Source organism: Diadema antillarum, unplaced genomic scaffold (assembly GCF_040938485.1).
Source record: "Diadema antillarum isolate AM-2024a unplaced genomic scaffold, OU_Dant_1.0 scf00000091, whole genome shotgun sequence".
NCBI classification, from domain to species: domain Eukaryota; kingdom Metazoa; phylum Echinodermata; class Echinoidea; order Diadematoida; family Diadematidae; genus Diadema; species Diadema antillarum.
The window spans coordinates 2,153,799-2,168,451 of record NW_027270980.1 but is presented as its reverse complement, the minus strand read 5'-3'; the positions used below and the strand labels follow the sequence as shown (position 1 = coordinate 2,168,451).

The window sequence follows — 14,653 nt, the reverse complement described above, 5'->3', positions numbered from 1 at the left end:
GGGGCACCCCTGATTCTGCCATGAACAAACTTGAAACTACAGTCATCAATGTGCTAACTCATAGTATTAACCTAGCTCTATCACTTCTGGTTCTAGAGAAGAAGATTTTTGCGGATTCCTTAATTTTGGGGGGTTTGGGCCCCCTGGGGGCCCCCTGGGTGGGTCATGGTGCCCATTTTAACAAATGGAGTTCCTAACCCCCTAGGGATGCTACCTGCCAAGTTTGGTGAAAATGGGTTATGGAGTTCTCAAGAAGAAGATGAAAATGTACAATTTAGGCCCCATTAGAACCCTTCCCCACCCCCCTCCCCTGGGTCCCAAGGGGGGCACCCCTGATTCTGCCATGAACAAACTTGAAACTACAGTCATCAATGTACTAACTCATAGTATTAACTTAGCTCTATCACTTCTGGTTCTAGAGAAGAAGCTTTTTACAGATTCCTTAATTTTGGGGGGGTTTGGGCCCCCCTGGGGGCCCCCTGGGTGGGGCATGGTGCCCATTTTAACAAATTGAGTTCCTAACCCCCTAGGGATGCTACCTGCCAAGTTTGATGAAAATCGGTCATGGGGTTTTCAAGAAGAAGATGAAAATGTAAAAAGTTTACGCACGACGCACGACGGACGACGGACGACGGACGACGGACGACGGACGACGGACGACGGACGACGGACGACGCACGACGGACGCCGGACGAAGGGCGATCGCAATAGCTCACTTGAGCCTTTGGCTCAGGTGAGCTAAAAAGGCCAGACTCTCCGAAGAAGAGAGAAAGTAAGCTGGGTGTTTCTCGCTCCCTATCCACTTTGCCGTGACAATGGGAATCACATGTGGAAGGAAATGGTGCTGACTCGTGTCCTGTTTTACAGAATGGCACAGCTCTCGAAGAGGGGTTTCAGACTATATTAATGTCTCGTTTGCAATAGAGTCTCTGAATAGCACTTGTGATTAGGCTAATAAGTTCAAGTCACTCAGACACTGAAATGCACCTTCTTGGCAAATGCTCACTGCAAATTGACATTCCCTACAGCAGCTGCATTACAAGCTTCATGGCCTGTCAATTATGTGCAACTGTCCATGTGTTTACGTGCAGGAGAACATACAACATAGAAGTATATCCACATACAATGGTAGAAGTGAATAACGAAAGAGAATATGCTCGACCTCCTTTCGTTATACTCAAGTTGAAGAGGTCAAACCGTTATGACTGCAAACACATTCAGATGTACCACAAATCTAGCACTTGGTCAGCAGATAAAGACCTCTTGACAGCGACTAGCCATGCGCTATGAAGAGACATGTTTGGGAGAAAAGTGATTTCTGGTATGCTGTTACATTTACAAATATAATTTGATTAGCGTGAACAAAGTTTCTGTGGTTCATTTACAGGTCTGAAACTCTTTGTGGATTGACTTACAAGTCATTGTAGTGTGACAGGTCTCAAATGCATTACAAACATAGACAAAGGAGAAACTCGTACATGATCCATACACTTCCCATGAAACATGACAGTGCGCGAGGTCTGACGCTGCCATACGATTAACATATATCAGGATGTTGTCTGAATGCTCTCATATCAAAATGTCTGATATCCGAACGATTTATGGGTGTATGATATTTCAGTGTGTCTGAAAGTAGCCCTAGAAAGCAACATAACCAATGACAGAATCATATGACATATCTGTATACAAACTGTACCGAACAAAGGAACCTGCCACACTCAAGAGTTGGGCCTTCTCCCAAAGAAAGATTACCCTTTTAAATCAATCAGTTTTTGGCAACAAAAAAAGTGCTATAAAAATCGCATTCATCAGTCACACCGGGTGCCTGAGTATTACGGGCACATCCATTTCACATTCTTTCTTGGTGAGCACCTCCTATTCACCCAGGACCCCATACACAAGAAGGGTTCTAGAAATCTCTGCCAAATTGGCCAGGTAGGTGTGTCTTTCTATTCTCTGTCTTCACAGTCAACTGAATCCCCTGAGCTCCGCGCCAGTTCATCCAAGCATGGCCATCTCCAACATACCAGAGGACAATTCATCCTCAGTTATTTTTTTTTCTTCAGTGTAACATTCCTTTCATTCCACCCTGGGTAAACAATGGGGTGAAGACAACAATAGTTAGGACGCTTAAAGGCACGGGATGGATTAACAATGGCTTGTTCTGAGGCGAGCCAGGGATTTGTTGACAACTCTGCCGCTGTTTGACGATCTCGATAATGTTGTTTTTACTCAACAGCCATTCAATGGCGACAACCTGCAAACTTCCAAAACCTACAGCGGCCACAGGCTTCATTGCATGAGTGAAAAGCAGTATCCAAATGACCGTCTGGTATCAGACTTTATACTGCTCTCAATGTGTGAGGTATTAAAGGACTGTTTGTCGTTGGCATAATACTGCACAGAGTCTGGCCCACTAGTACAAAAGCCAAATAGGGACAGCTCTTTGTTCTGTAGGATAATTTATAGACATAGAGACAGTCTAAAGTATCCAGATTGTGAGTTCATTTCATTTGGGGAAGGGGAGGGGGGTGGGGGGAGTGATTGCCAAATCCAAGACTTATCTGACCAACAATATCATGGGTAAACAAATTCCAGACACAGAAAAAAAAAAATACAGAATTCAGTGCAAATAAGAATTAACAGTTCATTGCCGCGGCAGCCTGGCAAAAAAAACCCAAACAAACAAAAACAAAAACAAAACAAAAACAAAACAAAAAGGAGATTGTTCTAAATCATAGGCTACATGCTGGATTTATGTTGACACAGAGTGTAGACCCCCTGCCAGAAATGCTTCAGTATTTTACACTTAGGCTTATTTTCGTTTCTTCTTTTGAAAAGGAAGCATGTTTGCAATGTCTGACAAATCAACAATTGACATTTGCTGTACTGTACTGTATTGTACAGTTCTTTGTGTCCCTGGATATTTTTATAGAAACAAGGCAAGTGAAGTACAATGTGAAATTTGTAGAGCTGGTACTTTCAAATTCATACTACACAATGCAATGGAAAGCAAAACACCTTCCATTAAACAATTCCGCATGTAATAACCACCCATCCCAACTGATGAAAAACAGCAAGATCAAATGAACTCACTTCCTGGTCACTAAACTGTCACATCAAACGTGTACTGGTATCAGCATGGTACACCTCACTGATGCGGGTACGTATCAATTATCCAATCTTCGAAACAAACGACCTCAAGACAGCAGGACAAGTTTCAGCCTATTCGGGACGCTGAAATCTGCACACATAATGGCGTGACTTACAACATACACACGTACATACATTGTACAGTATCATTTACAAACTCAACCACAGGCTTCGAGACGGACTGACAGACGAGGATGTTCCCTGAGGATACTGAACGATTTCATGGATAAACCACTACCTGCATATAATATCTCACAAACTGCTACCAAACAAGCTATTCGATCCTTCTTGCGATATGCTCTTTACAGGAAATTTTACATTCATCACAAGGTGCTGTGTTGTAAATGGAAGACTTTCTGCATTGACAAGGGCACTCTATCTTTATAAGGAACACTTACAGCGTAACTTGTGCTTAGCACTACATTATGTGTCACAACAGTCCATGCCTTTGAGCCAGTTGAGAAAAAAAAATCACAAATTGAATAGTATGACAGCACAGTCAGCACGAGTGCAATAAGGACAAGCGCAAAATGTGCATGCTTTCTATTTCGCGCCAGTTTTATGTTGAACGAAATGGTAGTAAAATTTTCATTTTTACAATTGTATTGGACATCTCACTCAACTTTCATGGAATTGTTGCAGCTTACAGTACTTGCTCTCTCTCTCTCTATGAAAATACCAATAAATAAATTTCTTCTTAATCTATAACTGCAATCTACATTGTGAGTCAAACATTCAATATTTCATTCATTTACAATGTACCTCATCTCCTTAAAATGATGTAACCATATTTAGCTCATTTGTATGTTGTCTTTTTTTTCTTGAGGCAAATTTGTGCTGATTTTCCTTGATGACTCAAGCCAGCCTCCAGAGAATGGCCCACTTTGAAATGATTCTGAATACTTTCCTTTTCAAGTTGCAATTAGAAATGGCAGGTAATAAAGATGATCATAAAATCTGTCAAATGACATCAAGAAAGGCATTACAAGGGAAATAGAAGCCCATAAAAACTAAATTTGTAGTACCTTTGTAGCCTCTATGGTAAAGTGCATGATTTGTGGGACCCTACAGATCTCATCCGCTGAAGGGAAGGCTATTGATTGTGACAATCTTTTGTGTGTTTGCGTGTCCACAAAGTTCCAATAAGGACTTCAAACTGACATCGAGATGTCACTAGAGAAGTAAAGGGGCCATTAGAATGGGGCCATTAGAATGGTTGTCAATTATCAAAAGATTGTTTTGACTTTCATCTCTTGGTGGGATTAAACATGACTCTGTGGTTGTATGTGGGAAATACTGACTCAATTTTGTTCAAAGCCAGCGTCGACTCCTTACATTCGCTGGTGATTCAGGTGGTGGTGGTGGTGGGGGGCTGGCCTGGAATTCATTGATTAAGATCCACCGTACAATGTGTTAGCCCTTGGCTTGGCAGGGCTACAGCAAAGCTCACAAAGAGCTGCTTGATGGTAACAATGTTCCCTATTCAGAGATTAACCACCAAATCAAAGCAGTGAGTGGGTCCATGGCCGAAACTCAAAAAGGAAACCAATCACACGAAGACTTTACATGACCCATCTTTACACATGCAGGGCAAGCAAAGTATCCTGATTGTAAGTATGCAATGTACTAAAATCTTTTTGTGTCAGTGGAGAATGCAAACCTGTTTTTGTCAATTGACGCACCAGCAATGAAAGTTCATTGCTCACCATGATGGGTCAATATGATATATCATGCATCACAAATTAAAATGAGTGAAGGAGCAGCTGCATCATGCCATAGCTCAGCGCTTCTGAAATGCAATTCCTCAAGCATAATATGTTAGAACTACAACTTACAAGTACCTTGTGTACCATGTACCTTAACTAAAGACTTCTCAAAGTCAAGAGTCACTACATACTGCTAACACAGCATTATCAAATCCACTTTAACCCGTAGAGGATGAGTCCCGAGTATACTCGGGCAGTTGTCTATGGGAAATGTGTGTTGTAGCAAAATCAAACCGTCCTCAACGGGTTAACATAATAAATGACTCACACTAGACATCTGATTTTAAAGCCCATCATTCTTATTTGTGTGTATGTGTGTGTGTGTGTGTGTGTGTGTGTGTCAATCAAGTGAGCTCAGCTGAATCCTCATACCCCCCTCAACCAGGAGGAACTCAATATATGGTTAGCCGTGGACTCAAACTACAATCTTTACAGGAGTGCGGTCAGGGTTGGACATACAAAAGTTGGCATGGCAACATTGCATGCCACTGCAGGTGCAGGCTTTCTACACAAGTAATCCAACTTCACTTCATAAGCCATGCCAACACTTCATATATTCAGCTTACAGTGTCCAACAAGCACATGGCCCTAGCTCACTTACTTACAGTAGGAATGTCATTCGAAATGGATATTCCATCACAGAAAATGCATTCCAACCATGAAATTCAATTACAAGGCTAGGTATGAATGCTTGCAAATGTGTTTTGTGGTTAATAGTCATCAGTCACACCGAGCCACTACCCAACTTAAAGTTGCTGCATCTTTGGTTGTATGCGGTAGAGCTGATGACCCTAAAGTACTGAATTCCATGAGATATACACTCATTTCAAAGGGACAGCTACAAATGGCATGTAACAACTACACTCAGAAATCCTTGATTAGGAAGTACTTCTCCAATTTAATTTCCTACAGAGTCTAGAATAGCTTTACCAAGGGTGCTCTTAATTTCAAAATGCTGTAGAAGTAATATCACCATGAGCTCTCCATACACTATGAATTCAAATACTGTGAGCCCAGATGTACCATACTGGTACTTAATATTCAATTAAAAATCTATTTTGGGGTTTGTTTGTTGTTGTTGTTGTTGTTTTTTTTTTTTGTAATTCTTATCTTGCCCCATTTGTATCACTTGTTTGCTGGGTGATGAGGTCTCAACACAGGAATTTTCCTAAGAGAATTCCAGAGAGAACTCCACGTACATGTAATGCGACAGGGCTCAAACTGTGCCCTGTGAATTTTGATCACACGCCCTTTAACGAGAGCCACCTGGACAAGTGGCGGACCACTACCCCCACCCCCCCCCCCCCCCCCACCATGTCATCCCTCCCTCCACCCGTCTCTTCCTCTCCAGTCTCCCCCCTTTCACCCACACACAGCCCTAAAGCATTCCGGGAGCCCTCTCGGGTTGCCTGCAGGGGTAACATCCGACTCTCGCCAAGGAACGTACTCAGGAACCAGAAGGTCTGAGAAAGAAGACCCCACGAATGCCGGCATTGCCCACTGCACGACCAGAGATGCCATTTTAGGTCAATGACCAAGTGAGGAGGCTATCTTCATTCCAGAAAATTAATGTTGATTATCGGTTATCTACTCAAGTCATACCACTATCAATTGTTGTATTTATATATGATATGATGCAGCACTACAGGATCTGAGAGGTGATGCACTGGACAATTCCCCCACATATTCTACTTTAAAAAAAAAGAAACAAAAAAAAAAAAACAGATGTACTATGCCTTTAAGCATTTCTTTCTTGAAACAATGTGACATCAGTATCTTTTATACTGAAAATTTCTTAAATATTGGGAGAGGTCCTTCTTATGCCATCAATTATAGTTGTATTTATGTACGTAAATACTTTATTTTTATGTTCTTTGATTACTTTCTTGCCCACTTTCATTAACCAGACAGGAAGGTTTGATTTTCACTGGATGCACTGCCACACATGGCATTCTACTTCCTTTGACACCACCAGAGGTCGTGACCTCGATATTACTCAATGACTCTGGGGATCAGCGTCTGGCTCATTACCGCTTGTTAGCTTAAACTTCCCCCACTTCCCTCTCATAACATGCTAATGAGACAGAGCTAAACAAGAAGAACGGATGGCTGAATTACATTCAACATTGGCATGATTCCAGTACAGAAACTCATACATTTGCATACACCCTTGTATGCCTGCACAACGAGTCTCACATTCTGACAGTATGAGGGACTGAATGACAGAAGTCTTCTTTTTAAATAGTATTTCTCATTTATCTTGTTTTAAACCATCGATTCACATAAAGGTGGGGATGGCACAACTCTTTAGATACACCCATTCTTAAATCTAAAATGTAGGTCCTATCTACATACCTACTGGCCTGAATCTTTTGACTTGGATAAAAGACACACTTTGGTAATTTGTCTAAAGTCTATAGATAGTACTTGGTAAGGAGAAGATTTATCCACAATGTAGTCTGATTGGCTACGTGTAATGAGATGCCTGAAACAGTGAAAGCTCATGATGCTTAAAAAGTCATGCAGCTGTTTTGTATTGGTCTCATGTGCCAAATAATACTTTCAGGCTTATTCACTGGCCCATTCAAAAGCCAGTGATTGTTGACATTTCGATTCAAATTTCCTCCCCCATTTTAAAGTAAAATAAGAATGGCAAGCTCTACACATTTCTGACTAAAGTTGAAGACTGTGTGTTTTCTTTAGTACCAAATATCATTATCATTGCATACTGAAGAATGACACATCATAAGTGGTTGAATTTGTTAGATTCACATCTTCCATCATAATGCACTTTGTCATTAGTTTATTCGCCATAAATCAACTCCTCGCCACAGTTTTGGATTGCTGACTTTATCTAAATATATGTGGGGGGGGGGGGACAAGGTAGAAATGAGCGATCTCAAATGAATTTAAAACTCACTTGAAATGTTCGTAGATCTAGGCATCCCTGAATATTCTATATTCACTCAAAAAAAAAAGAAGGGAAATACCTTGATCAATGCCACTGTGATTCATGCAAATTTTGACTTCCATGAAATATGACTTCATGACTCAAATAGGCTTGTAATATTGTTTGCCCAGATGCACCACTGCCAGACAATGGGCTTACCCTATCTGGCTGCACCAACCCATCGCAGTCCCACCCAGCAAACAGGAACAGCCTGAAGCAAATTATGGAAATGATATTTTTTTTCTCTCTTTTTTTTTTCTTGGGGGGGGGGGGGGAAGGGGAGGGGGTGATGGATGAGTTTGAGGAGTATCATGATCCAATTGTGATACTTGGTGCAGCCCCAATACAGCAGCAGCAAGCTCCTACTGGCTAACGAGCTTACCTGTCTAATACTGGATATGTGATTCATTCATTTGCTTTGCGTGATTTGTAATGCATTCCCCAAGCCCGAGGGGGCCTTTGTGATGGTTCTTTCTTTGTCACATCAAGGGGATTGATTTCTCTGCTGATCATGGTCCCATCTGCTGCACACCATCATGGAAATGTGATTTGCCTGTCAGCGGTACGACTTCGCCAGGCAGCTGAAAGCGAACGTATTCCCGTGGCCGGTCAAGATGAGGAACGTGTCCAAGGTCTGTCCCTATACAGGACAGTTGGGCAGTCAGGACACCTCTTGAAAAGTTTGACACTTGGCAGTTGACTAAATGTAAATAAATGACCCTTACAGTCTCATGTCCACAGATATCACTTTCGCTGTACGTGACAAATGTTATCTACACGATCCAGTTTTGATTACGAGGCAGAAACCTTTTTTATGCTTAATTCGCAATTATTCATATTACCAGCTATAGTCTGGCATAAATTGAGGACATTCATGAGAAGTTTATTGGAAACTAGGAGATATTTCCTGAAGATAGTCCTTAACAGGTCATACGTAGATTAATAATCCATAACATTTACTGCCACTGCCCAATGTTCCCATCTTTAACTTAAGACGTATCTTCACACCACATGAATTTAATACTGACTTGCTCTGAAGGGCTACTTCTTGAATACTAGGAAGTATTATGACATTTCCATTATAAACAGCAGGAAAATAGGTTGAAAGGTCAAGCACAATGTAAATGAAAGAGGGCAACGCCCTTTCAATGTCCCTCCATGACCTCCTACGCGATACCCTGATCAGGTTTTCATGGCCATTGGTATTCCACATACACTCCCACTGGTCATCAATGTTGGCAGTGAGTCACTTGGGCAACAATGAGGGATTCATCATAATTAAAAGGTGATGACACTCCCATCTTCCTTGTCTTGTTGACAGTGTCCTAAACAAAAGGTCATTTCTTGCTGGGCAAATTTACTTTCCACTCAGCTATAAACAGAATCATTGTACTTGTACTTATTATGGGTGACAGCTTTCTACTAAGTACAATGTTTTGTTTTGTTTTTTGGTTTGTTTGTGTGTGTGTGTGTGAGTGTGTGTGCACTTACCCATGGTGGAAAACGAGGACACACACGAACTTTATTACATTTAAACCGAGGACACACAGAGAACCGAGGACATCCTCGCTTTGCAGACCATTCCAAACTGTCTGCTTTTGCATGTAGGGGTACATGTTTGTAGGTCCTCGATTAGCAGTATTGTGATAAGTCCTCGGTTGGATGGTATAATATACGAATGAGTCCTCGGTTGACAAGAGTCCTAATACACACAGGTCCTCAGTTATGTGGTAAAATTCTTGTGGGTAAAACAGGTCCTCCGTTTCCACCATAGACGGGTATGTGTGTGTGTGTGTGTGTGTGTGTGTGTGTGTGTGTGTGTGTGTGTGTATTGAAAGCAACCCTGGTTAAAGCTTGCAAATGCTGTACACCTTCTCTTTTGTACAGATCCCACACCAGATTATGAGCTACTGACAGGCAACTGGTCATGATTTTTCCAGTGCAGCAATGGTTAATATGCCCAAAAATAATAATGAAATAAAATAAAACTGTCTAAATCAATGCTTGTATACACTGCAGCATATACCGGCAGCATGTCTTTATTTTTCAGGAATCAAACTTTGATCTTATTGCACGTTGGTTTTATCACTGTTTGTTAAAGGTAGCCTACATGTATGTAAAAGAAATAAATAGCTGGATTCTGAATAACATAAACTGTACATAATAGATGAGTAGAAATCCCACACAGGTAATGGACGGCCCAGATTAAAAGGACAGAGACAGTTCAAAAGTTTTCTGAGCTGATCTCATCTCTGATCACTTTAGTGCCAGGTAGATTGTGCCTTGTGCTCTGTAGAATCTGTACATCTGGTCAAAGAAACCACATCTTACATTGTTAGGGATTCTAGAGGTAAGGTGTACTTTAACATACCGGTACATGTTTGTATTCATCAGTCAGTATCCATGAATTTGTACTAGACCATAATTGAACCTTTCCCTCATTTAAGATGCATCCTGGCCAATGTGAGCAGAAGGCAATCCAGGGGTTTGGGGGCCACACACTATTATGACCTCACAATAGGTTACAGAAATGCATTCTGACATATTTCAGCTTCCCAATGATGTCACTGCCAAAAAACTTTGGCTATGAATAATGAAATTATTGGCCATAAATATTGCCAGATGCCGACAGAATTAGCACATTACTGATTCGCTACCCACTTGCTACTCCCAAATTTTGTTCTCTCCATCACCTTCTCAGTTGGAACAATTAGAGAGGGAGAAAAATAGAAAACAACAAACAACAAACGAACTTAAAGCAAACACTGAGGGGAAATAACCGCATTCGTCCCACATGTCAGGAGACTCACAGAAGACAGCTATATCCTAACAATGCATCACTTTTGCTAGCTAATTTCAGCACAACATTTGCCTATATGCCAGGTGTACGCATGTGTAGCAAGGGAATCCTGAATTGGTAGGAAATTTGTTTTTTCTGCTTGCACTGGACAATGGTAATTGTAGTAATCATTAATGGCTGGAGTTGCATAATCATGATACTGTAGAGAAGATGAAGCATGTGAGAATATGATTCTGTAAACTTCAAATATCAATGGAAGTCATTTTGAGGTCAAAACGGTGATGGTCGACAGCCACACACGTGACAGTACAATGTATATAGCCAGAATGCAACCGGCTGGAAACAGCCACATAAACATGCAATATAAGTTCATCCCACACCACCATTTACAAAGAAAACAACGTAAATTTTCTTCTATTATAGACAAGTTTATTTTTATTAAAATGGTTTCCACTTCATCACACTGTCTTTTCTCCTTGCTTTTCTATTCTTGTCACAAACATTTGTCTGTTTGATTTTTTTTTTCTTTCAAGTTTCCATTTAATTCTGAGTAAGCTAAGGTAAAGCTTTTGGTTTGTCGGTTCATTTCAAGATCAACAGCCGGCCAGCAGTGCCTGCCCGTACTGCGGCTAGCCCTACCATGCATATTATTAGCCTGTACACTAACACATATAGTACAAGCAAGTGCTATGTACTGAAAGCAAATGGCTAGATTATCTTCTCGAGAATATGCATGCACACATTTGCATTTACTATGATTTAGCTCTCTAGCTGCGTGCTGCAATCTGATCGACAATAACCGCTCAAGCCAAGTGACCAAAGACAAGGATTTAAAAGTCACACTTTGTGGCTGTATTTGTGGCTGCATCCAGCCAATTGGGCTAGAAGATCCTCTTTGAACACAACCACACATAAATGAAGCTGTAGGCCTACACATACAATGTACTGCACAATGTTGTAAGTTTAAGATTCCAGGAAAGAACATATAACGCAAGCTACCCATAATTTGACCACAACACAGTCCAAAATTTGACCGCCTGCTAGATTCTACATGTAAATATAGAAACATACTCTGTGTTTCTGTGCTTGGCATTGGTCGAACCTTGGAACGGGAGGTCGAACCTTGGTGCAGTGCCAGTGCGGACAAATCTGTAAAATGTATCTTATTGTAAGCTTTGCCAATTTGATGTTAAATAAGTTCCTGGCATTTATTTTGTTTCATTCACTCAAAATTTCCCTTTTGCGTTTCTTCCAAGGCACTCTCTTTTACTTCTTAGTCATGTCATGTCATTTGTATCCTATAACTTCTTTTTCTTTTCTCTCTCGCAGCCTCGAACTTGAAAATCTAAATTCAACTGGGTCTCTGGACTCCAAAACTAACATTAGGCCAGAGCTACCAAGTCTCACGCATTCTGAGTGAGACTCATGCATTTAGGGGTCGTCTCACGATAACACGCATGGCACCCATTTTTCTCACGCATCGAGCAAAGTGTGCAATTTGGGCCCATAATGCGGAGCATAGCTGAAAGGTTTAAAGTGATAGTTATAATTGAAGGTATATTTTCCTTTTGTCTTTCAAAATAAGTAAAAAATAGTCACTTAAGTATGCACCTGACCGCCAAAAATTGAAAAAGCTCCCTACCGTGGGAGGCCACGGGGGGAGGGAACCCCTCCCACACCCTCACTTGCACGCACGTTCGCTCGCCGAGATGCAGAGTCATGAAAATCTCACTCATATAAAAATTTTTGAACTTGGCATCCCTGTGTTAGGCACAGAACCTTGTTTAGTCACATCTAGTATGTTAGTCATGTAATGTTAGAATCTATTGTTAGTAGGGCCTATTGAATTTATAGATTCGGACTAGACTTTCTAACACGTTACAGCTAGAAATCTACAGTTATGACATGGAAGTGGAAGCTTGATCAAGCATAGTCTGGTCTCTGAAGAAGTTGAGTCTAGATTTCTACATCTACTCTCATTTCAGAATGCCGTACCAACATGACCAAGTACAAAGTAGAGTCTGTCTAGTACGTACAAAATGTAGTAGACCTACCCCTGTAACTATATAGTCCTTAGTAGGCATGTTCAGCAACACGACTAATCACCGCTTGCACTGGGTGGAGCGTATGTTGTTATGACTCTAAGCTAACGTTAGCAGGGAAAGTATAAGGCAAGTATAAAGGCTAAAGCACTTGATCTTTGATCGGTGGATATCGGCACTTCATGCTTCACGTGAATAGAAAATAAAAAGTTCGTGAAAACGCATTTATGCAATACACTTTCTCAGAGTCGTACTTTTACGACTCGTAAATCAAAGGCATGAAAACTAACTTTATTAATACTAACAGTTAGACTAGCGTGTTACAATTCCAATTCAGCTAGACCCTCCCTCCTACAACGGCAAAATGCGCGTGTTTTACGTACTAAGTAAGTTATGCCACTACATTCGTGTGCATTGTATTTGGAAACACCTACCTTTTTCTGTTGCCTTTCCCAGGCGGGATCTAATACTTCCTGACGGTCCCATTCTTCCTCCTGCTTCATGTATTCATCTTCATCCATAAAAATAGCATTGGGCTGTCCGTAACTCGCCATTTTGCCGGTGGTTGCAAGAAATATCCTCTACAGAACTACCGTTCGGACAAAAACCGGTGATCGTCGCTACCTCTACGTACGAAGACCACAACGGCGGCGCGCACCGTACCGATTTTCGATTAGTTAGTTGCAAAAGGTCACTCACTGTTGATAGTCGACCCGGCCCCGCCAAGTGTACCATGTGACCCGGAAGTAAGTACGGAGAATTTACGCTGGTTAGAAATGTCCTGAAAGAGATGAATTTCACAATTTTATTGACAATTCAAACATCTAAAATAGAAAAAATACTAAACAGACAAAGATTGGATTCAACGTTGGTTTATCAAAAGTTAAAAGTCTAGAGAGAAAAGTATATAAATTTAGGCCAATCTCCCAAATCGTGACAAAAAAAGACTCCTTGAAAGTGAAATTTCAATTCGTCTTTCCTTGGTATTGTCTTCGCTCTTGTTATGCAGTTTTGAAATAACCGATAAACCATCCAATCAAATAAATGTACCATGTACCAAAACGAACATCGAAATAAATGATCGAATAATTCACTATGCAGGCAGGTGAACTAGAAGGCATCGGAGCTGCTTCCATAACACTTCCACAAAATCAGTATAATCCCTCGATCCACTATTCGTAAATCCGAGTGGGCTAAATTTTCTAGCAACAAATCCCACAAAGTAGTCCACAGTATCCAATCCAATCAAACTATTTACCTTATACAATGTTTAATGTTCTTGATACAGCACTCGAGCAGAATTTTCTTGCAAATAAGAATCACCTGGACATACCCTACAGCGGAGCGGACGACTATGCCAGCCAGTTACCGGCTGAATAGGAGAACCGCCCCGAGAAGGGTGCGTACTGTAACGTTAGTACTCCTTTCAGCGCACGTCGGCTAACGGGTGCAGCAGCTACGAGTGACGGCAGATGATATTCTCCCAACCTATCGGTACTCGGTTAATATGTAATTCAAGAGCCTTATTTGGCGAGCTCGTTTAATCCCGTAAGCCCAGTGTGTAACTGCAGTGACTTCGCATTCCGAACCTTTCATAGTACACCCGGCTGGAATGCAGTAGTCCCTATGTGTTTGGTCAGCCAGCTAGCACCGTGTTCGAGCGAGGTTCGGAGACCGTCGATGCTCACGGTTGTTCACCGGAGCTGTTATATTGAACACAGATCTAAATCATGTACATGTATAACATTTTGAATACCTGAAGATAGTGATCGCATCGGCATGAATGGGGGAAATGTAAAGACTACCACAACACTCTGCCTCAGTTAATGCGGCAGTGCATGGGCCTGAACTGACTGACTACTGGTTGAACCCATCTCGTTTGCTAAGTTTAGGGGGCGAAATGAATAAAGTTGATCCGAAATCAAAATGATCAGACAAAATA

General features: G+C 41.3%; 1 protein-coding gene across 4 annotated transcripts in view; it reads right to left on the bottom strand.

Moving 5' to 3' along the window:
* Nucleotides 1-14,121, bottom strand: part of LOC139718253 (alpha-actinin-2-like) — a 50,050-nt gene extending 35,929 nt beyond the window's left edge. For 3 of the 4 annotated variants that reach the window (XM_071629737.1, XM_071629736.1, XM_071629735.1), the window contains exons 1-2: nt 13,970-14,121; nt 13,146-13,492 (exon numbers count right to left, since the gene is read on the bottom strand). In XM_071629737.1, the coding sequence (XP_071485838.1) occupies nt 13,146-13,265 (120 nt within the window). In that variant the 5' untranslated portion in view covers nt 13,266-13,492; nt 13,970-14,121. The remainder of the gene's footprint in view (nt 1-13,145; nt 13,493-13,969) is intronic. The other variant, XM_071629738.1, reaches the window with a different exon arrangement.
* Nucleotides 14,122-14,653: the final 532 nt, after the last annotated feature.